This window comes from Pan troglodytes, chromosome 20, assembly GCF_028858775.2.
Source record: "Pan troglodytes isolate AG18354 chromosome 20, NHGRI_mPanTro3-v2.0_pri, whole genome shotgun sequence".
Taxonomy (NCBI): Eukaryota; Metazoa; Chordata; class Mammalia; order Primates; family Hominidae; genus Pan; species Pan troglodytes.
Window position 1 is genome coordinate 17,658,804 of NC_072418.2, and position 23,485 is coordinate 17,682,288.

Sequence of the window (23,485 nt, forward strand, 5' to 3'; positions counted from 1 at the left end):
TGATGCCTCAAAAAACCACAGAAAACTCTTAAACCCTTTTAACTTTAGGTTTCGTCTAGGCCCATGATTAAGGTAGAACCATGGCTAGCCTTGATTCTGTGTGGCAAAAATCTTGCTGCTTTAATTAAAATTAAAACCACAATGAGATAACCACCTTAACCCCAGCTAGAACAGCCATCATTAAAGAGTCAAAAAACTATAGATGTTGGCATTGATGTGGGGGAAAGGGGACACTTACACACTGCTGGTGGGGATGTAAATTAGTACAACCTCTATGGAAAACAGTATGGAGATTTCTTTTTTTTTTTTTTTGAGATGGAGTCTTGCTCTGTCGCCCAGGCTGGAGTGCAGTGGTGCGATCTCGGCTCACTGCAACCTCCACCTCCCGGGTTCAAGCAATTCTCCTGCCTCAGCCTCCCCAGTAGCTGGGATTAAAGGTGCCCGCCACCACGCCTGGCTAATTTTTTGTATTTTTAGTAGAGATGGGGTTTCACCATGTTAGGCAGGATGGTCTCAATCTCCTGACCTCATGATCTGCCTGCCTCAGCCTCCCAAAGTACTGGGACTACAGGCGTGAGCCACTGTGCCTGGCTGAGAGATTTCTTAAAGAACTAAAAGTAGATCTACCATTCCACCTAGCAATCCCACTGCTGGGTATCTACTCAAAGGAAAAGAAGTCACTATATCAAAAAGACACCTGCACACATATGTTTATCACAGTACAATTCACAGTTGCAAAGAAATGGAACCAACCTAAGTGCCCATCAACTGATGAGTGCATAAAGAACACATGATATATGTACACCATGGAATACTACTCAGCCATTAAAAAGAATGAAATAGGCTGGGTGCAGTGGCTTACACCTGTAATCCCAGCACTTTGGAAGGCTGAGATGAGTGGATCACTCGAGGCCAGGAGTTTGAGACCAGCCCGGCCAACATGATGAAACGCTGTCTCTACTAAAAATACAAAAATTAGCTGGGCATGGTGGCAGGCACCTCTAATCCCAGCTACTCAGGAGGCTGAGACAGGAGAATCGCTTGAACCCGAAAGGCAGAGGTTGCAGTGAGCTGAGATCATGCCACTGCACTCCAGCCTGGGCGACAGAGTGAGACTCTGTTTCAAAAAAAAAAAAGAAAGAAAGAAATAATGTCTTTGGCATGGTTGGAGCTGGGGGCCATTATTCTAAGTGAAGTAATTCAGGAATGGAAAACCACATACAGTATTTCTCACTTATAAGTGGGAACTAAGCTATGAGTATGCAGAAACATACAGAGTGACATAATGGACTTTAGAAACTCAGAAGTGGGAGGCGGGGAGAGTAGTTAGAAATTAAAAGCTGCACATTAGGTAAAATGTACACTACTAGCGGGACAGATGCACTAAAATCTCAGAATTCTCCACTATATAATTCATCCATGTAACAAAGAAACACTTGCTCCCCAAAAGCTATTGAAATTAAAAATTAAAAAATTTTTCATAGGCCGGGCACAGTGGCTCACGTCTGTAATCTCAGCAGTTTAAGAGGCTGAGGCAGGTAGATTACTTGAGGTCAGCAGTTCAAGACCGGCCTGGCCAACATGGTGAAACCCTGTCTCCACTAAAAATACAAAAATTAGTCCGGTGTGGTGGCATGCACCTGTAATTCCAGCTACTCTGGAGGCTGAGGCACAACAGAACCCTGGAGGCGGAGGTTGCAGTGAGCCAAGCTCATGCCACTGCACTCCAGCCTGGGCAATGGAGTGCAAAAATAAAAATAAAAACAATTAAAAGAGTAAAGGCAACTATTAATAGCAAAAATATTTTTTAATAATAAAAATAAAAAATCAAAAATTTAGTTAATTTTTTTAAAAATCGTGCTGCTTCTATTTACAATAGCAAAGACTTGGAACTGACCCAAATGCCCATCAGTGATAGACTGGATAAAGAAAATATGGCACATATATGCCATGCAAATACTATGCAGCCATAAAAAATAATGAGTTCATGTCCTTTGCAGGGACGTGGATGAAGCTGGAAGCCATTATTCTCAGCAAACTAACATAGAAACAGAAAACTAAACACTGCATGTTCTCACTCATAAGTGGGAGTTGAACAATGAGAATACATGGACACAGGGAAGGGAACATCACACCCTGGGGCCTTTTGGGGGGTGTGGGGGCAAAGGGAGGGAGAGCATTAGGACAAATACCTAATGCATGCGGGGCTTAAAACCTAGATGACGGGTTGATAGGTGCAGCAAACCACCATGGCGCATGTATACTTATGTAAGAAACCTGCACGTTCTGCACATGTATCCCAGAACTTAAAGTAAAAAATAAAATAAAATATAAATTAAAAAATCATGCTGCTCTAAGAGAATCATTCACCCTCCAATGATGCTTAGGCAAATACCAGCTGTTCTGACCCTACCTTAAGGGTCATATCCTAAGATCATATTCTAGCAGCAGCTGCTGTTGGAGAATATATACAAGGTTCCAGGGCAGAAATTGGGTACCACAGGTGGATACTATGGGCGCTGCTATGTCCAGGCTGCGGGAGCCTGTCCCCTTTGTCTCTCCTTCAGTATGAGTTGTTGCAAGTAGAGTCAGAAATCATATCAAAATGAGTACAGTCACCTGTAAACTAAAAGTAACACCTAAGCCACCACCACCACCAACAGCTGAACAGACTCTCTTGTGGCCAAGTGGACCCCAGAACAACTTTAAAACTGAGTTCCTGGCCATGATGGGACAGGAGGTCAGACACGCCTCCTTACACTCTCTCCCTTTTATAATCTAGACACAACAACTAACCCACATTAATGTTATTAATGCATTAAATTAAAACAGAAATCATAAGACTGATAGAACAGGCTCTTCGCGGCAATAAGATACCAAATTATAAGGAGGATCTAAGACCATGCCAGGCAGGGGTTAAGTCATGGACCCTACGCTCAAAGAATAAATTGTGTTCTAGCTGTCAAAAGGTTCTTCTTTTTCTCTAGGAGTTAAACAAACACTAGTCTTACGATAAGCAATATTAAAATAATTACAACTCATCAGCTCACAGACAAGGACTAATGGGGCCCCTGTTCCACCAGCCATAACTACAGCTTTGATTGGACAAGGGACTGATTTCAGTAACTTTCTCCTGATAACACCACTGACCATGGGCTGGTTCTGGCTCATTGACAGAGGCTGTGCATTTGGGTACCTTCGTGTCCTGAAAAGACCTTTTGATGTATAAAGCCTAAATGTGATATATTTAAATGTTAAGTAAATGTTAAGTATCCACCCCAAAGTGGACATGGGGTCACATGTTACATGCAACTTTGTTCAATATGCATGCATCAGGGCTACCTACATGAATATTCATAGCTCCTCCTGTAACCTGTTGAATATGCATGTTTAGCCAACCCATTCAGCATAAAGCTCCTACTCCAACCCCTCCTCCTTAGAAGTGCCTGTCTCTGCTCTTGACCGGACGCATGCTTCCCAGCCTGTGGGATGACCTTTTTGCAGGCTATAACCTTTTACAATAAATAAAGTCTCCTTTTCCAAATGCGTATATTGTGTTTTTTAGGTTGGCACACCTGATCAGGTCCATGAAGGCATCAGCTGTGGGGATGGTCTCGATCCGGCCCTCCCGGTGCAGCCCCTCCTTGGAGCCCTTCCCGGGATGGATGATGGTGACCATGAGGATGCCGATGAAGACCGCGATGATGGTGGTCACCATGTAGTACACAGCTGCCCGCATCCCCATCCGCCCCGTGGCCTTGTTGTCCAGGGATGCCATACCTGAAGGACAGATGATGTGGCCCCCGCAGCTCCATGCATACCCAACGCCAGCTCTCCTAGCATCCGTTCCACCCTCCCCATATCACCAACTCAATAGCCGACCCACCAAGCATCCCTTTTCCTATAGCCCACCCCAAAACCCACCCATTACCCATTCACCCGCACCACCATCTTTCTACTTCTATTCTATTTTCCAAATACACACCCTCACACTCCATCCCAACCCTTATCCCAAGCAGCACTCCACTATCCTACTGCCTTCCCTCTACTCCAAGCCACCTTTTCCACACTTTCACCCCATCCTCTATTGAGTCTTGTTTTCTCTTGTTTTGCACCATAACCTATTTTTTTTTTTGAGACAGACTCTTCTTCGCCCAGACTGGAGTGAAATGGTGCGATCTCAGCTCACTACAACCTCCATCTCCCCAGTTCAAACAATTCTGCTGCCTCAGCCTTCCGAGTGGCTGGGATTACAGGCACCTGCCACCATGCCCAGCTAATTTTTGTATTTTTAGTAGAGACGGGGTTTCACCATGTTGGCCAGGCTGGTCTCGAACTCCTGAACTCAGGCGATCCACTCGCCTCAGCCTTCCAAAGTGCTGGGATTACAGGCATGAGCCACCACGCCTGGCCCATAACCTAACTTTCATTCCACTTGTCATCCCACTATTAATCCCAAAATCACACCTTCCTCCAACCCACCTCACGGCACACCCTTTGTGGCACATATTCTTGGTGCTCCACTCCTACACCCTTTCCCAAGCCAATCTGCTGATCCTTCAGCCCCAAGAGCACTGACTACAATAGCTCAGGCTGCCCACTTCTCCTGAGAATTGCCCTCAGCAAAATGGGAGCTGCCTTGCCCATAGAAACCCCAGGGGAGACCTAGAGCCAAAGAATGACTGTGCAGGGATTCACAATGGCCAACTCCTTTGATTCAGGTGGCAGTAGAGCTGGGGAGGGATTCAATTCTGTGGTTCTGCTCACACTCCAGAGCTCCCCATGGGATCAGGCTGAGAGGCCAGCCTTCTTTTGAAACCCACATCTTTGCTTCACTGGTTTCCCAGCCCTGTCCCACTTCCTTCACTTCCTTGCGAGTTTCTCTTGAGAGCTATCCCGCAATAAATCACCTGTGCAGATATCCCCATCTCAGTCAGGCTCTGCTTCTAGGAAACCCAACCTAAGAAGCCATTTCTTCATGCCTTTTTCTTCTTCCCCATCCCCAAATCCAGGGATTGGCAAACTGCTACTCATGCCAAATCCGGCCCTCTGCCTGCTTTTGTAAATAAAGTTTTATTGGAACACAACCATGCCCATTTGTTCTCATATTGTCTATGGCTGCTTCTGTGCTGCAATGGCAGAATCGAGTACAATTGACCCTTGAACAGCATGGGTTTCAACTGCTCGAGTACACTTATGCATGGATTTTCTTCTGCCTGTGCCACCCCTGAGACAGCAAGACAAGCCCTCCTCTTCTTCCTCCTCAGCCTACTCAACATGAAGACAAAGGGGATGAAGATCTTTATGATGATCCACTTCCACTCAATTAATAGTAGATAAAATTTCTCTTCCTTATCATTTTTTTAATAGACAGGGTCTCACCCTGTTGCTCAGGCTAGAGTGCAGTGGTGCCATCACAGCTCGCTGCAGCCTCCTGGGTTCAAGTGATCCTCCTGCTTCAGCCTCTCGAGTAGCTAGGACTATGGGCATGTATCACCATATCCTGCTGATTTTTTTTATTTTATATAGAGATGGAGTCTCACTGTGTTGCCCAGGCTGATCTCGAACTCCTGGGCTCAAGCAATCCTCCTGCCTCAACCTCCCAAAGCACTGTGATTACAGGCATAAGTCACCTCACCTGGCCTGATTTTCTTAATAACATTCTATTCTCTAGCTTACTGTACTTTAAGAATATAGTATAACGGCCAGGCGGGGTGGCTCACACCTGTAATCCCAGCACTTTGGGAGGCCAAGGCGGGCGGATCACGAGGTCAGGAGATCGAGACCATCCTGGCTAGCACAGTGAAACCCTGTCTCTACTAAAAATACAAAAAATTAGCCGGGCATGGTGGCGGGCGCCTGTAGTTCCAGCTACTCAGGAGGCTGAGGCAGGAGAATGGCATGAACCCAGGAGGCGGTGCTTGCAGTGAGCGGAGATTGTGCCACTGCACTCCAGCCTGGGCAACAGAGCGACACTCTGTCTCAAAAAAAAAAAAAGAATATAGTATATAATACTTACAGCATACAAAATATGAGTTAGTCAACTGTTTATGCTCTCTGTAAGGCTTCCAGTCAATAGTAGGCTATTAGTAGTTAAGCTTTTCGGGAGTCAAAAGTTACATGTGAGCCGGGCGTGGTGGCTCACGCCTGCTATCCCAGCACTTTGGGAGGCCGAGGTGCACAGATCATGAGGTCAGGAAATCGATATCATCCTGGCCAATATGGTGAAACCCCAACTCTACTAAAATACAAAAAATTAGCTGGGCATGTTGGTGCGTGCCTGTAGTCCCAGCTACTCGGGAGGCTGAAGTGGAGGAATTGCTTGAACCTGGGAGGTGGAGATTGCAGTGAGCCAAGATGTTACCACTGCACCCCAGCCTGGTAACAGAGCAAGATTTTGTTAAAAACAAAAGAAAACAAAACAGTTATATGTGGATTTTTTACTGTGTGGGGGTTGGTGCCCCTAACACCCAAATTGTTCAAGGGTCAACCCTAGTTGCAAAAGAGACCATATGGCCCTTGAAGCTGAAAATGTTTACTATCCAGCCCTCTAAAGCAAAAGTTTGTGGACCCCTGCATAAGCCAACCATACTCCCATCCCACCCTCTACCCACTAAGCTGTCACCTCCATCTCACTCACCTTCCACACCTTAATCGACACCCCACTCCCTGCACATCCATACCATATCCCAGCCACCCTCCCTCGTTGCCCTTCCAAGACTTTCTCTCACTACTTTGTGATACTAAGCCCCTTGCAGGCTGGCATTTTACCTCCAAGGAAAAGGACAGGAAGCCTACTGAGATAAGTGGTGTGGGGTCATATGGGGTCTGGAACCTGGGACTGATTGGGACCTGGGCTTTGTTTGGCCAAGGACCCTGGACCAGACACAGGCTCCATGTTTGAGGTGCCGCGTCAAGGAAGTGGTCCCATGCTTGGGATGGCCTTGGCTCTGGGTTCAAGCTGAGGCTCTGGATGGGTCTTGGAGGCCAACACTGGCCTGGGCTCTCTCACCTGTGACCAGGCTGGAGACAATGAGAGGTAACACCAGCATCTGCAGCATCCTCATCAGAAGCTCTCCAGGAAAAGAGAAGTACTTGATCTGGCGGTAGGTGAGCTGATATGGGCGCAGGGCAAAGGCCAGGCTGACCCCTAGGGCCAAAAGAAGGGGTCCATGGACTGAAGTCTGGGTCGCTCAGCCCCAGGCAGGGTCCATCCATCCCAAGAAGGGTAGGGCAAGGGTGGGAGTGAGGGAGAGAAATATCCTATGAGTGTGTGTATTTGTGTGTGTACTGATGTGTGCAGACATTGTAGAAATGTATGCATGTATGGGTTACCATATTGATATTGTGTAAATGTGTGTCCGTGTCTGTGCAAATGTAAATGTGTAAATGTGTGTGTATATATCCAGGATATGTGACGGTAGACGTTCACTTGTGAACAGGTATAGGTGTCTGTATACAGGGGCATATACACATGAATCTGCACAGGTGTTTTCCTGGACATCTATAGGTGTGATTTGTGTGTATCTTACTATTTTCAAACATGGGAGTGTACGTGTTCTTAAGCTCATAAGTGTGTGCACGTGTACTCAAGAGAATGCATGTAGAGATGTGAATGTGTTTATAAGTTCCAACATACATGCACAAGTGTGCATGTTTCTGTGTTTGCACCTTAAGTTCAATGCACGCATATGTGTGTGTGCATAGTAAAGTGTGTTTGTACATTGTATATGTATATATGTGTGTGTGTACACATGGATATGCATGTAACATTGTGTGCACACACAGTTGTGTTTGCACACATGTGTATTCATCTGTGTGGTGTGTCTTTATGTGGGGGGTTGAGGGTGACTGGTGGGACTGGGACGTGTGTGCAGGTGAGAATGAGGGGGTGCAGCAAAGAGATGTGTAGGGGCCAGGAATTTCCCTGAAGTCCCCGCCTTTCCCTGAAGTCCCCGCCCTCCAAGAGGCAGAGCTCACCAATGACCACGGCGCTGACCGTCAGCAGAATGAAGGCGTTTCGGCGCAGGAAGCGCAGCACGTGCTCGCGGGTCATGGTCTGCAGGCGCAGGCGCGTGCGCAGTGCTCTCTGCTGCAGGCTTTCCTGCAGTCGCTGCAGCCAGCCCACCCGGCCCAGCCGCTGGCCGCTCTCCCGCAGGAACAGGCTGTTGCCATGGCTGCTCATGGTCTATCTGCGGGAAACAGAGAAGCCTGGGGCTGGTGAGGGCCAGGACAGAAGGCCAGCGTGGGCAGATGGCGAAGGCTGCGAAGGGTAATGAGCGCTTCCTGAGGACTCTCAGAAGGCGGGGGTGGCTGGGTGTTTTGGCTCACGCCTGTAATCCCAGCACTTTGGGAGGCGGAGGCAGGAGAATCACTTGCGCCCAGGAGTTCAAGACTGGCCTGGGCAACATAGTGAGAACCTGTTTCTAAAAATTTAAAAACAGCTAGGGGTGGTAGTCCTAACTATTTGGGAGGCTGAGGCAGGAGGATCACTTGAGCCCAAGAGTTCAAGGTTACAGTGATCTATGATCTTCCCAGCCTGAGCAAGATAGTGAGACCTCCACCCCTCCAAAAAAGCACAAAGGCCAGGCGCAGTGGCCCACACCTGTAATCCCAACACTTTCTAAGGCCAAGGCAAGAGGATCGCTTGAGCCCAGAAGTTTGAGGCTGCAGTGAGCTGTGACTGCACCACTGCACTCCAGCCTGAGTGACAGAGCACAGCCCTGTCTCTAAGAACAACAAGTAAATAAAAATATAACTAAAAAAAAAATGGCAGGGGAGGGGGAAGGTAAGTCTGTTGCGATGTGCCCGCTTGGCAGGAAAACGTCAAGTCTCCAGAATCATTCCTGAGAATGGCTGGGAAGATGAGGAAACCACAAAAATAATGGACCTTTTTGACACACCCTGACTCCAGCCCACTCTTATTTCACTGAGATCATCACAAGCCTCTGGGGGCTGCCCCAGTGGCTCAAGGGAAATTAACAAGCCTTTGTGAAGTGCCAGCTGCATACGGAGCCCTAGACAAAGCACCCGGAGGCTAGTCCCCCAAATTAGGACGGTTTTGTGTCCAGCCTGGAGGCTTTTCACAAGGACAAAATCAGCAGGTGCCTGGCAAACAGCAGGTGCCCAGTAAATGCAGCTATTCTGCCTGAATGCCCAGGTGAGCAACAGGGAGAGCAGGGAGTCAGGAGAGCGGGGAGTCCCTTGGGAATGAAATGATAATGATTCTTGGCCACAGCGTGATGTTCATGAGCCCCTCTGGGGTGGCAGGCACTGTACTGATGTTTCCCAAACTGCAGGCTTTTGCGTCTCCTCTTTATATTTGGCCATATCCATGTGTCCTTATTCACTTACCTAAAAAACCGTACCGAACCAGGCGCGGTGGCTCACGCCTATAATCCCAGCACTTTCGGAGGCCGAAGCGGGCAGATCACTTGAGCTCAGGAGTTCGAGACCAGCCTGGCCAACACAGTGAAACACCGCCTCTACTAAAAATACAAAAATTACCCAGGCGTGGTGGCAGGTGCCTGTAGTCCCAACTACTTGGGAGGCTGAGGCAAGAGAATCACTTGAATCCAGGAGGTGGAGCTTGCAGTGAACCGAGATCGCACCACAGCACTCCAGCCTGGATGACAGAGTGAAACTCTGTCTCAAAATAAAAATAAATAAATACTTTAAAAATTAAAATTAAAAATGTGTCTAAAATGGAAACTTTAGACCCCTACTTGAAATGTGAATTATATTTTTCATCAACATTAAATAAAATGCATATAATCATTAAAACTCGCCCATCCATCTACCAACTAAACACCTCACATATACAGGGCAGCTCAGAAATTGTGATTTTCATGGGCCTGAGGAACTTTTCTCTTTGTGCACCCCTTCCTTCATTAAAAAAAAAGCCTACATTAAAATTCTATTTCACAACTGCATTCATATAAAGAAAAATATGTTATTTCAGAACGAGATAGAGGTGACAATTATTGCACAACATAATGAAAATACTAGATGCTATTGAATTGTACGTTTTCAAATGGTTGCTTTTGTGTTATGTGAATTCCCCTCAATTTTAAAAATGGAGCCAGCTGCTGTGGCTCATGCCTGTAATCCCAGCTACTTGGGTGGCTGAGTGGGGAGGATCACCTGAGCCCAGGAGTTCAAGACCTGAGACAGAATGTCACTCTGTCACCCAGGCAGGAGTGCAGCTCACTGCAGCCTCCAACTCCTGGGCTCAAGTGATCCTCCCACCTCAGCCTCCAAAAGTGCTGGGATTGTAGGCATGAGACACCGCACCCACCCTAAAAAAATTAAAAATTAAAATGAATATGTTAATATTCTACATTATAACATTTTCTTTCACCTAAATGCTTGTTTCTGTCTTCTGATTTTGAAAGAGATGAAAACATCAGGGAAATAGTAGAATTGTATTAGAGGCTGGGAAGGGTAGGCGGGAGGAGAGGATGGGGAGAGGTTGGTTAACAGATACAAAACTACAGCTAGATAGAAAGAATGAGTTCTGGTGTTCTGCAGCACCGTAGAGGGACTATGGTTAATGATCATTTATTCTATATTTTCCAAAAAGCCAGTAGAGAAGGTTCTGAGCATTCACACATTAAGAAATGATCAATGTTTGAGATGACGGATGTGCTAATTACCCTGATTTGATCATTACGCATTGTATACATGTATCGAAATGTCACTGTATCCCATCAATATGTACAAGTATTTTGTATCAACTCAAAATAAAAGGGAACCAAAAAAAATGAAAATGGCCAGGGCACAGTGGCTCACATCTGTAATCCCAGCATTTGGAAGGCCGAGGCGGGCAGATCACTTGAGGTCAGGAGTTCGAGACCAGCCTGGCCAACATGGCGAAACCCCATCTCTATGAAAAATACAAAAATTAGCTGGATGTGTCACACGCCTGTAATCCCAGCTACTCCAGAGGCTGAGGCAGGAGAATCACTTGAACCCAGGAGGCAGAGGTTGCAGTGAGCCAAGATTGCACCACTGTACTCCAGCCTGGGTGACAAAGCCAGACTTTGTCAAAAAAAAAAAAAAAAAAGGAAAAAAAGAGAGAAAGAAAGGAGGGAAGGGAACAGAAGGGAAGGGAAGGGGACAAAGGGAAGGGAAGGGGACAAAGGGAAGGGAAGGGAATGAAAGGGAAGGGGACAAAGGGAAGGGAAGGGAAGGGGGAAGGGAAAGGGGAAGGGAAGGAAAGGGAAGGGGACTTTTCTGTGGGTCCCTAAAAGCACTGTGTGCTATAGGTACTATACCTCCTAACCTACACTGTTCTCATAACCAAGAAAGGGTGGTGCCCTTCTTCCAGGCATACTGAGAATTCTGTTCTTCCTTCTAGACCCACTCTTAGGCTCCCTCTCCCACGGGCTCCCTTTCGATCTACCCAGTGGAAAGGACAACAGTATGGAGATTTCTCAAAGAACTCCATCCCATCCAGAAACCTCCCTACTGAATATCCACCCCAAGGAAAACAAATCATTGTATCAAAAGGATATCTGCACTGGCATGTTTCATCACAGCAATATTTGCAATCGCCTAGATATGGAATCAACCTAAGTGTCCACCAATGGACGATTAAAGAAAATGTGATATAGATAAGTTTATCATATTATAGATAAATAGATCTGTATCACATTTATATCAATATCACATTTTCTTGCTACATTGTTGATTACAGTATTTTATCTATGTTTCATTATGTATATCACAGAATACTAATCAGCCATAATAAAGTGTCTTTTACAGCAACACACATACAACTGGAGGCCATTCTCTTAAGTGCAATAATTCAGAAGCAAAGTGTAATACCGCATGTTTACTTATTTTTAGTATTTTTGTATTTTTAGTAGAGACGGGGTTTCACTGTTGGCCAGGCTGGTCTCGAACTCCTGACCTCAGGTGATCCACCCACCTCAGCCTCCCAAAGTGCTGGGATTACAGGTATGAGCCACAGCGCCCGGCCGCTCCCCCATCTACTTCCTAAGGGATCAAGGCTCCCTGATATTTTTTCTCACCCCCACCCCAGCCACACCCCAGTACCTGAATTCAACCAGGTCGAGCTGCAGGTTTCTTGGAGGTCTCAGTTTTACCAGTATGTAGGTCCCTGGCCTTTGTGTTTTGCTGCCACTGGCTTTTCTGGGATCTTCCTTGCCCTCCTCAACTCCCCACCATATCCAAGGGATGGGACATCTGCCCTGGTTTTCCAGATCCTGCGTCCTCTAGAGCTAATCCAAATTCCCAATGCCAAGCCCCACTTAGGATCCTGCTCCAAATGGACCCATCTCCTGAAACCACAATGCTGCTTCTTCTTGCTGTGAAAAAAAAAAAAAAAAAATCCCAAAGAGTGAACCACAGACTACACAGGGAATCCCTCTGGGATATTATGTTTCCAGTCCCTAAGCCACAGCAGGAAGTTGCCTGTAGATACCAAGGGAGATCATTCAGCTAAGATCTGAACAGTCAGGAAAACTCCCGAGGCTAGAGTTTTGTCTGGTTCCTTTCTCTTCCTTACAAGACATAATACGGTATTGACAAACCATGGTCTGCTAGTCAAATTCAGCCTACTGCTTGTTTTTGTAAATAAAGTTTTATTGGCACACAGCCACACTCATGCATTACCTATTGTCTACAGCTGCTTTCAAGCTACAATGCCTGAGTTGAGTTGTTGGGACAGAGATTGTACGGGCCACAAAGCTCAAAATATTTACTCTCGGGCCATTTGCTGAAAAAATTTGCTGACCCCTGGAGAAGAGCAGACAACACTTAGCATCTGTGGGCCAGACGCAGTGGCTCATGCCTGCAATCCCAACACTTTGGGAGGTGAAGGCTGGAGAACCGCTTGAGCCCAGGAGTTCATGGCCAGCCTGGGCAACATAGCCAGACCCTGTCTCATTTTTAAAAATTAAAAATTAGCCAGGCACGGTGGCCTGTGCCTGTAGTCCTAGCTACTCAAGAGGCTAAAGCAGGAGGATCGCTTGAACCCAGGAGTTTGAGGCTGCAATGAGCTATGATCGTACCACTGCACTCCAACTTGGGTGACAGCGTAAAACCCTGTCTAAAAGAAAAGAAAACAGCATCTTAGCACCTGATGACCATAAAATAGTTGCCAACTGTGGTTGATAAAAAGCAGAAACCTAACTCATACAAAATTAAGAATAGAGTAAAATGCTACAGTGTGAGATTGTCATACTATCAATTTTTCTCAGTCCTGTCTGCATCACTTATAAGTATGTACCATCATGATTGTCAATTAATAATAATACTAGTTTAAAAAAAGTTTGACTTGAAATGTGATCTTAGACTCCACTTGGGCCTCTCTGGGTCTCTCTCTTCTCCCCCACCCTGGGCTCTCTCTTTTCTAGGCTTTCCTGGGTCTAGGCTTTCTTTTGGACCTACCTCTTGGGTTTCCTGCTCAGAAAATGTCCCTTCTAGTGTCCCCAGTTTCTACAGGGTGAGGGGTGAGGGTGGGTCTTTCCCACTTGGTTCTCCCAACCTCTAGACACTTAGATCTGATGAGATGTGTGGGCTGCTTCTTGGAGCCTCTTACATCCCTAAAACTAAAGCAAGCTACAGTGAGCAAACTGAAAATGCTTTCTGTACATTTTATGTCAATGCTATGCTAGCCAGAGGAGTGAGTGAGGGAAGAGAGAGACGGCATGGAAACCAAGTACATCACACACACTCAGACACACACACGCACACATAACCTCGAAAACCTGTTGTATGCAATTGACATATCCACAACCCCAGACAGACACAGTCACATGCAAACTCTTCAGACATGCAACCACACACACACCCACACAAACCTTCAGAAATGCAGCTCCATGCATGCAGTCATACAATCCCTACACACACACACTTCCCACATTCATGTACACCCTCAGGCACACAACCACACACCTTCAGAAATGCAATTCCAGGCACACAGTTGTACAATTCTGCACACAGACACACTCACACACACACTTGCCACATTCATGTACACCCTCAGGCATGCAACCACCCACACCTTCAGAAATGCAATTCCAGGCATGCAGTCATACAATTCTGCACACACACATACACATTCATGTACACCCTCAGGCACACAACCACACACACCTTCGTGGCTCTGCACAATTACCCTTCATGAATTAAATCCTACAGAGGCAGTGACAGCCATACAATTCCTACCTACACACAGAAACACACACACACACACACACACACACACACACACACTCTCTCTCTTTAGGGCACAAAACACAAACTTCAGACTTTCGAAATCATCCTCACATTTAAACATTCAGCTCCACACACCTGTTCAGGACGGCGATCCCACTCACAAATTCAGTCTCTCTCTCTCTCTCTGACACACACACACACACACACACACACACACTAATGCCCAGACCCTCTGCAGCCTCAGCCACATCAGATACATCTGAAATTGGTGAAATAAGCCCTCTGACAGAGAAGGCAACCGAGCCCTATAAATGCACAAGGCATCAGGCTCGGTGCTGGAAACGTGCCTGTGTGCGGAGGCCACGGGTTGGGGAGGTGGGGAGACGGGCAGGGAGACCCGGGGATAACTAAGGGGATAGGAAACTCACCAGAACGACCAGGAGAAAAGCGGTGGCAACGGCTCTAAGGGGCAAGCAGGAGCTCAGAGACAAAGGGCGGCGCAGAGGTGGGGACGTGGGCGCAGGGAGCGCCTCACACGCCTGACCCCAGCGCCTTGGATCCCCCACCTGCCCGCAACCTCCGCGCCGCAGCCACACCGAGTCCCCGCGCCGAGCCGCGGAGCCCCCACTCACCGGCGTCCGGAGCGGCGGGGGCGGCCTGCCCGCGCCTCGGCCTGCGCGCTGCGCCCGGATGCAGGAGCCGGAGCCCGGCGAAGCGCCCGGCCGGGGCCGCGGGGACCCGCCAGGGACTGTGCAGCACCGGCGCGGGGACCGGACCGTGGAGGCACCGGCGCGGAGCCGGGACGCGCTATGCTGCGGGAGGGATCCGGGCCGGCCCTGCGCTCACGTGGGTGTGGGGGCACCGAGCGGCCGGGGGAGGGGGCGGGATCCCCTCCGCGATGCCCCCCGCCTCCCCCGCGCCCAGCCCAGGCTCCGCAGCCGCGTGGGAGAAGGGGGACCGCGTGCTTGGGAAGGGAGGGGGATTGGGGGTGGGCGGGGGTGAGTGGCCTCTCCGGCATCCAGCCCCCGCCCCCTGCTCGAAGCCGCGCCTCCGCGCCCCCGCCCCCTAAACTGCCTCCGGAACCCTCGGAGGCCCCAGCATCCCTGGCGGAGCGCGGGGAACAGGCCCTGGCACCGCGGGACCCGCTCCAGCAGCCTCGGCGGAGGCCTGGGGAAGGCGCGGCTCTAGTGTCCCAGTAACAATAGCCAGGGAGAGGGCTCCGCTGCCCCCTTCTCCCTGCGGGTGCACCTTCCGGCCTTGGCCACTTGGCCGCTGTGTGCCCTTGGGCCAACACCTCTCCCTCTCTGAGCCTGGTCTCCTCCGCTAAACAAGGAAGATGGCTTGGCCGACCCCACAGAAAATTAAAGCTGAGAAAATTAAAGCGCGTGAGGCTGGAAATGCTCCGTGCCAGCGCGAAGCATTGGGCAAATGGGAGACGGATAATGTCGTTCCTATTGTAATTAATATTATTCTTTGCTGTCTTTAGAGCACACCAGGCAAGGTGCACTCGACTTTTCTTCTCGAAAGGCAATGACTTGGTTGCTTCCCACATCTTCTGCCTCTCCTGAGAGCTAATGCCATTTAAAGATCTGAGCATCAGGTCTGTCGTATGAATAAAAACTCAGTGCAGGCTGGGCACGGTGGCTCACGCCTGTAATCCCAGCACTTTGGGAGGCCGAGGCGGGAGGATCACTTGAGGTCAGGAGTTCGAGACCAGCCTGGCAAACATGGTGAAACCCCCTCTCTACAAAAATACAAAAATTAGCTAGGCGTGATGGCGGGTACCTGTAGTCCCAGCTACTCGGGAGGCTGAGGCAGGAGAATCGCTTGAACACAGGAGGCGGAGGTTGCAGTGAGCCGAGATCGCACCACTGCTCTCCAGCCTGGGTGACAGAGCGAGACTCCGTCAAAAAAAAAAAAAAAAAAGTCAGTGCACGTTCAATGTTTTTTATTATTGTTGTTGTTGTTGATGAAGTGTTGATGGCGACCTCCTGAACTAGGTAGGCTCTTTTATTAATACTTATATTTAATCTATACACTCCTATAAAGTATATATCACTTCCTCTATTTTCAGGGCGGGGACAGGTGCTCAGAAAGGTTCAATAACTTGTCCAAGGTCACACAGCCAGGAAACAGATGCCCAAATTCTAATTCTTTGCATGCATCGCCCTGGCTCTGCTTCTTTGCAACAACTCCTAGATAGGTGATTCTCAAACTTAGCTGTATTTTAAAACTACCTGGAGAGGTTTTAAAAATTCTGAAGCCAGCCTGACATAGTGGCTCATGCATGTGATCCCAGCACATTGGGATGCCAAGGAGAGAGGATCACTTGGGCCCAGAAGTTCACGATCAGCCTGGGCAACATAGCAAGACTCTGTCTCTATTTAAAAAAAAAAAAATCAAAAAATTAGCTGGGCACACACCTGTACTCCCAGTTACTCAGGAGGCTGAGGCAGGAGGGTCACTTGAGCCTAGGAATTTGAGGTTACAGTGAGCTATGATTGCGCCACCGCACTTCAGCCTGGACAACAGAGCAAGACCTTGTCTAAAAAAAAAAAAAAAAAAAAAAGAAAAGAAATCTGATGCCCAAGCCACACTCTATACCAAGCACATCAGCATACCTGGAAGTGGGACCCAGGCATCAGTATATTTGAATGCTCCCCAATGTACGGCTAAGGCTGAATCTGTGTCCTAGATGTCAGATTCCCCTGGACCACACTGGCAACCCCTCTCTGCAACCTTCTCACTCCGCTGCTTCAGTCACTCACTATGCTTAGACGATTCTGCATCCTTCTTGAACCTAGAGCTGCCCCTGAACTCCTGCCTCTTACGGTCATTCACTCCACAAATACTTACTGTGCACTTGGATGTGCTAGAAGCTGGAGACTCAGCAGCGAGGACAACAGAGCCCTCGGTCTGTCACACAAAATAATAAGTAAATAAAATAGCAGTTGTTCCCTGGCAATTGGCCTTGCAAGCCCTTTACACCCGTAACAATCACGGAGGATCCCAAAGAAACCATAACTCAAGCCTAAGCATGAGGAAAACATCAGACTAATTTCAATAGCGAGGCATCCGATAATCTACCTGTGCAGTCCTCTTCAAAACAGTCATTAAAAATTAAGGAACGTGTGGAGCAGGGTTTGGTGGCAGGTGCCTGTAGTCCCAGATACTCAGGAGGCTGATGCAGGAGGACCGCTTGAGTCCAAGAGATTGAATCTGGGACCGCTTGAGTCCAGGAGGTTGAGTTTGCAGTGAACTATGATTGTGCCACAGCACTCCAGCCTGGGCAACAGAGCGAGACCCTGTCTCTAAAAAAAAAATAAAATTTAAAAATGAGAAAACAAGGAATGTCTGAGAAACTGTCACAGCCGAGAGGAGTCTAAGAAGATATGACAACAAAACGTAATGTGAGATCCTAGAAAAGAAAAAGGATATAAGGAAAAAATTAGGAAATCTGAATAGAGTATGGGCTTTCGCTAATAATAATGTATCCATATTGGCCGGGCATGGTGGCACACACCTGTAATCCCAGCCCTTTGGAAGGCCGAGGTGGGCAGATCACTAGAGGTCAGGAGTTCGAGACCAGCCTGGCCAACCTGGTGAAACCCCATATCTACTAAAAATATAAAATTAGCCAGGCATGGTGGCGGGTGCCTGTAATCCCAGCTACTCGGGAGGCTGAGGCAAGAGAATTACTTGAACCCAGGAGGCAGAGTTTGCAGTGAGCCAAGGTCGTGCCACTGCACTCCAGCCTGGGAAACAGGGTAAGAGTCTGTTTCAAAAAAAGTTATCTGTAACAATAACATTTTGTTAATAATGTATCAATATAATAATATATCAATATTACAATATGGTAATTATACAAATGTGCCATACTAATGAAATATATTAATAACAAGTGAAACTAAGTCAAGTGAGCATATGGGAGCTGTCTGTACTATCTTTTCATTTTTTATGTAAATCTAAAACTGTTCTCAGAAACTGTGTCTTAATTTAAAAAGATCCTGGGAGATCCCAAAGAGCTTTTGTTTATATAGGTTATAGCTATTGATCTTTACAGTATCAGAAATTAAAACTGAAAAAGTGTTTCAACATTTATTCATTTTAACATAACAAAAATAAACCTACTACATGTTAACATAAAATAGCATATTTTTACGAAAAATAACTGTATTTTCCAAAACAAGAACAAAAAAAGAAGAGTGACATTGTTTTACACTTTTTCAAATTGCTTTAATGGCTACCTTCATCAAAAGGAAACGGAATTTTTATACAGTTGATTTTCATTATTCACGGATTCTGTATTTGCAAAGTCACTCACTCACTAACATGTATTTGTGACCCCAAAATTAATACTTGCAGAGATTCTGACGTTGTTCTGGGTCATTCGCAGAGAGATTAACATTTTGAGCTGCATGGCGTGAACATTTGTAGCTGAGGTGCAAAAGAACCATGCTCTGTTACCTTGTTTCAGCTCATACAGTGAACAAGCATCCTATTTGTGGCCTGTTTAGTGCCATACTTTTCTAATTTTCATGTTTTTTGTTGATTTCGCTGTTTAAAATGGTCCCGGGCACTTTGCTGAAGTGCTGTCTAGCGTTTCTAAGCTGAAGTGCTTAGTGTGTTTCTAAGCTCTAGAAGGCTGTGGGGTAGCTGGGTGTGGTGGCTCACACTTGCAATCCCAGCCGCGCTTTGGGAAGCCAAGACAGGAGGATTACTTGAGCCCGGGAATTTGAGACCAGCCTGAGCAACATATCGAGACTCCCCCATCTCCATAAAAAATTTTAAAATGAGCCAGGTATGGGGGGCGTGCCTGTGGTCCCAGCTACTCAGGAGGCTGAGGTGGGAAGATCGCTTGAGCCTGGAAGGTTGATGCTGCAGTGAGCTATGATCGTACCACTGCACTCCTGCCTGGGCGACAGAGCAAGATTTTAGCTCTAAAAAACAACAACAACAAGAACAACAACACCAAAAAAAAAAAGGCTGTAAGGCTGTAAGGCTGTGAGGCTGTGACGTGCCTTACAGAGACAATATGTATGTTAGGTAAGCTATGCTCAGACATAATTTTTAGTACTGTTGGCCATGAGCTCAATGTTAATGAATCAGCAACATATATTAAATATGGAGTCTTTGAACAAAAACACAAATAAAACAAAGTATATATCAGTTGACAAAAATGTTGTGACCAGGTGCTTACAGAAACTAAATCTTGTACTTCCCCCTGGAAGCAGTGATTTAGTATTTGCTACTTCAGTGTTCAAAGCAACTTTATAGGGCTGGGTGCGGTGGCTCATGCCTGTAATCTCAGCACTTTGGGAGGCTGAGGCGGGCAGATCACCTGAGGTCGGGAGTTCGAGACCAGCCTGACCAATATGGAGAAACCCTACCTCTACTAAAAATTCAAAATTAGCCAGGTATGGTGGTGCTTGCCTGTAGTCACAGCTACTTGGGAGGCTGAGGCAGGAGAATCGCTTGAACCCAGGAGGTGGAGGTTGCAGTGAGCTGAGATCGCACCATTGTGGTGAGCCGAGATCGTGCCATTGCCCTCCAGCCTGGGCAACAAGAGCAAAGCTCCATCTCTAAAATAAAAAACAAAAAAAAAGCAACTTCATAGAATATAACTACCATGAATCATGAAAATCAACTGTGTCTGCTTCTGCATTGAATCTGTAATGGTATATTGTTTTGGTTGAAATACATGAAAAAAATTCAGTCTTACACAGACAGGCAGTTGAAAAGGGAAGATTATTTTAATCAGCTTTTCAGGTAACTGTGTCTATTCTTTGAGACGACACCAAAATGCTACATATTTTAGTTTCTTCAAGAACAGTTGCAATGCAGAATTGGAAACCCTGTCCGTGAATTCTTGCGTTCTGTTAATATTAAAATCCATTAAGCTCGTCTTTTAACCATGCATGATTTTGAAACCTCATGCATTCGTCATTTGAAAAATGTTAGCTCACTAGTTACAGATCTGCTACATATTAACACATTTCATTATGCAATAGCAAAAAGTCATGTTTGTTAATATCATCACTGATCTCATGGAAAGTTTTAAAGTGTTGGGAAGTTCTCACAGTCGTGAATACAAATTTTTAAAAATTATAATTTTCACTCAAAAGTGCAATTTTTTTTTTTTTTTTTTTTAAGATAGAGTCTTGCTCTGTCACCAGGCTGGATGCAATGGCGCAATCTTGGCTCACTGCAACCTCCAATTCCCTTGTTCAAGCAATTCTCCTGCCTCAGCCTCCTGAGTAGCTGGGATTACAGGTGCGTGCCACCATGCCTGGCTAATTTTTGTATTTTTAGTAGAGACGGGGTTTCACCGTGTTGGCCAGGCTGGTCTTGAACTCCTGACCTTAGGTGATCCGCCCACATCGGCCTCCCGAAGTGCTGGGATTACAGGCGTAAAAAGTGCAAATTTTATCATTGACAATAATGACTATGAATCATTTTCCTTGAAGTGACAGATATATTTCTTTCATTTTTGCAAAAATGTCTGTCAAACCTCCTTTGATGTGGTTTGGATGTTCTGTCCCCTCCAAATCTCATGTTGAAATGTGACCTCCAGTGTTGGAGGCAGGCCTAGCAGGAGGTGTTTTGGTCACGGGGGTGGATTTTTTGTGAATGGCTTGCTGCCATTCTCCTGGTAATGAGTGAGTTCTCACTCTATAAGTTCATGGGAAAGCTTGCTGTTTAAAAGAGCCTGACACCTCCTCCCTCTCTCTTTCTTGCTGTCTCTCACCATTTGACATTTCTGCTCCCCTTCACCTTCCACCATGACTGGAAGCTGCCTGAGGCCCTCACCAGAAACAGATGCCAGTGCCATGCTTCCTGTACAGCCTGCAGAACTGTGAGCCAAAATAAAGCACTTTTCTTTATAAATTACCCAGTCTCAGGTATTCCTTTATAGCAATGCAAACAGTCTGGCCGGGCCCTGTGGCTCACGCCTATAATCCCAGCCTTTGGGAGGCCAAGGAGGGAGGATCGTTTGAGGCCAGGAGTTTGAGGCCAGCCTGTCCAATATGGCAAAAATCCATCTCTACTAACAATACAAAAATTAGCTGGGCATGGTGGTGCATACCACTCAGCTACTCAGGAGGCTGAGGCAGGAGAACTGTTTGAACCCAGGAGGTGGAGGTTGCAGTGAGCCGAGATCACACCACTGCACTCCAGCCTGGGCAGCAGAGCCAGACTCTGTCTCAAAAAAGAAAAAAAAAAAAAAAACAGACACACACACAGACTAATACACCATGTCAGAATAGCTGAGGTTTGTCTGTCTCAAAATGGAATTCCATGAAAAAAAGTAGCTGGTTCAGCTTGCAATTCAAACACTCACACAAGCAGTAATTTTTTTTTTTTTTTTGTCTTGGAGACAGCTACCGTGGTACTTCTGTGTGTAGAAAAATTTTTTATCCATACTTCCCATTGCATCACACAGAATATTAAAAAGACATATACTCAAGAGTCAAGATTTAATAAAATGGGCCAGGCACAGTGGCTCACGCCTGTAATCCCAGCACTTTGGGAGGCCGAGGTGAGTGGATCACCTGAGGTCAGAAGTTCAAGACCAGCCTGGCCAACATGGTGAAACCCCATCTCTACTAAAAATACAAAAAAAATTAGCCCAGCATGGTGGTGGGTGCCTGTAATCTCAGCTACTATGGAGGCTGAGGGAGGAGAATTGCTTGAACCTGGGAGGTAGAGGTTTGCAGTGAGCCGAGATTGCACCATTGCACTCCAGCCTGGGCGGCAAGAGTGAACTCTGTCTCAAAAAAAAAAAAAAAGGATTTAATAAAATGAATAATTGTAATGCTTTATATAGTACAAGCCTAAATGAAACTGGCCTTTTTTTTTTTTTTAAGACAGGGTCTCCCTCTGTCACCCAGGCTGGAGTGCAGTGGTGCAATCATAGCTCACTGTAGCCTTGACATCCTGGGCTCAAGTGATGCTTCCACCTCAGCCTCTTGAGTAGCTGGGACTACAGGTGTGCGCCACCAGGTCTGGCTAATTTTTCCAGCCTGGGCAACAAGAGTGAGACACCGTCTCAAAAAACAAAACAAAACAAAACAAAAAAACGAATAATTTCAAGAGATCTGTTGTACAACATGGTGACTCTAGTTAATAACAATACATTGTATTCTAGACAAATGCTAAGAGAGTAGATTGTAAATGTTCTTACCATAAAAATGAACTTTGGAAGGCAATGCACATATTGATGAGCTAGATTTAGCCATTCCACAATGTGTGTGTGTATATTTCAAAACATCATGCTGTACACAACAAATACACACAATTTTATCTGTCATTTAAATAAAATTTTAAAATAAAAATATTTTTAAAACACACCTTAAAAAACATAATGCTGAGTGAGAGAAGCCAGATACAAAAGGCCACATAAGTGTATATAATTCTATTTATATGAAATGTCCAGAATAGGCAAATCCTATCCTAGATTTGGAAAGCAGATTCGTGGTTGCCAGGGGCTGCAGGCGGGAGAAATGATGAGTGACTGCTAAAGGGTATAGACTTCCTTTTGGGGCGATTGAAATGTTCTAGACCTAGATAGAGGTGATGGTTACAGGACACTGGGAATTGTACTCTTTAAAAGAGTTAATTTGACTAGGTGCAGTGGCTCACACCTGTAATCCCAGCACTTTGGGAGGCCAAGGTGGATAGATCACTAGAGGTCAGGAGTTCGAGCCCCCTGGCCAGCATGGTGAAACCCCATCTCTACCAAAAATACAAAAATTAGCTGGGTGTGGTGATGCGCACCTGTAATCCCAGGTACTCAGGAGGCTGAGGAAGAGAATTGCTTGAACCCGGGAGGGGGATGTTGCAGTGAGCCGAGATATCGCCACTGCACTCCAGCCTGGGTGACAGAGGGAGACTCTGTGTCAAAAAAAAAAAAAAAAAAAAAAAAAAGACAATTTTACATTACACAAATTTCACTTCAATAAAACAAAAGTAAAGGAGTACCAAAAAAAACCTCGGTATTAAAGAGAAACAATATTTCAATGAAATCTTTTTAGAAATCAAAATGAATGCAAAAAAATCCACAATGAACAAATAGATCAACATGTTAAATAAAGACAGGACCAAAGTTCCTACTTTTCCTTCTGCTTTTTTCTTTTTTCTTTTTTTTTCTAGAGGGAGTCTTGCTCTGTCGCGCAGTGGCATGATCTTGGCTCACTGTAATCTCCGCCTCCCGGGTTCTAGTGATTCTCCTGCCTCAGCCTCCCGAGTAGCTGGGATTACAGGTGACTACCATCACGTCCAGCTAATTTTTGTATTT

General features: G+C 46.3%; 1 protein-coding gene across 6 annotated transcripts in view; it reads right to left on the reverse strand.

The window, feature by feature from the left end:
• Positions 1 to 15,171, reverse strand: part of SLC1A6 (solute carrier family 1 member 6) — a 29,889-nt gene extending 14,718 nt beyond the window's left edge. The window contains exons 1-5 of one of the 6 annotated variants that reach the window (XM_016935336.3): positions 14,820 to 14,908; positions 12,061 to 12,332; positions 7,981 to 8,192; positions 7,013 to 7,150; positions 3,576 to 3,780 (exon numbers count right to left, since the gene is read on the reverse strand). In XM_016935336.3, the coding sequence (XP_016790825.1) occupies positions 3,576 to 3,780; positions 7,013 to 7,150; positions 7,981 to 8,185 (548 nt within the window). In that variant the 5' untranslated portion in view covers positions 8,186 to 8,192; positions 12,061 to 12,332; positions 14,820 to 14,908. Of the gene's footprint in view, positions 1 to 3,575; positions 3,781 to 7,012; positions 7,151 to 7,980; positions 8,193 to 12,060; positions 12,333 to 13,416; positions 14,514 to 14,615 lie in introns of those variants that run through there. The other 5 variants (XM_016935335.3, XM_016935337.4, XM_016935339.3 and 2 more) reach the window with 5 other exon arrangements.
• Positions 15,172 to 23,485: the final 8,314 nt, after the last annotated feature.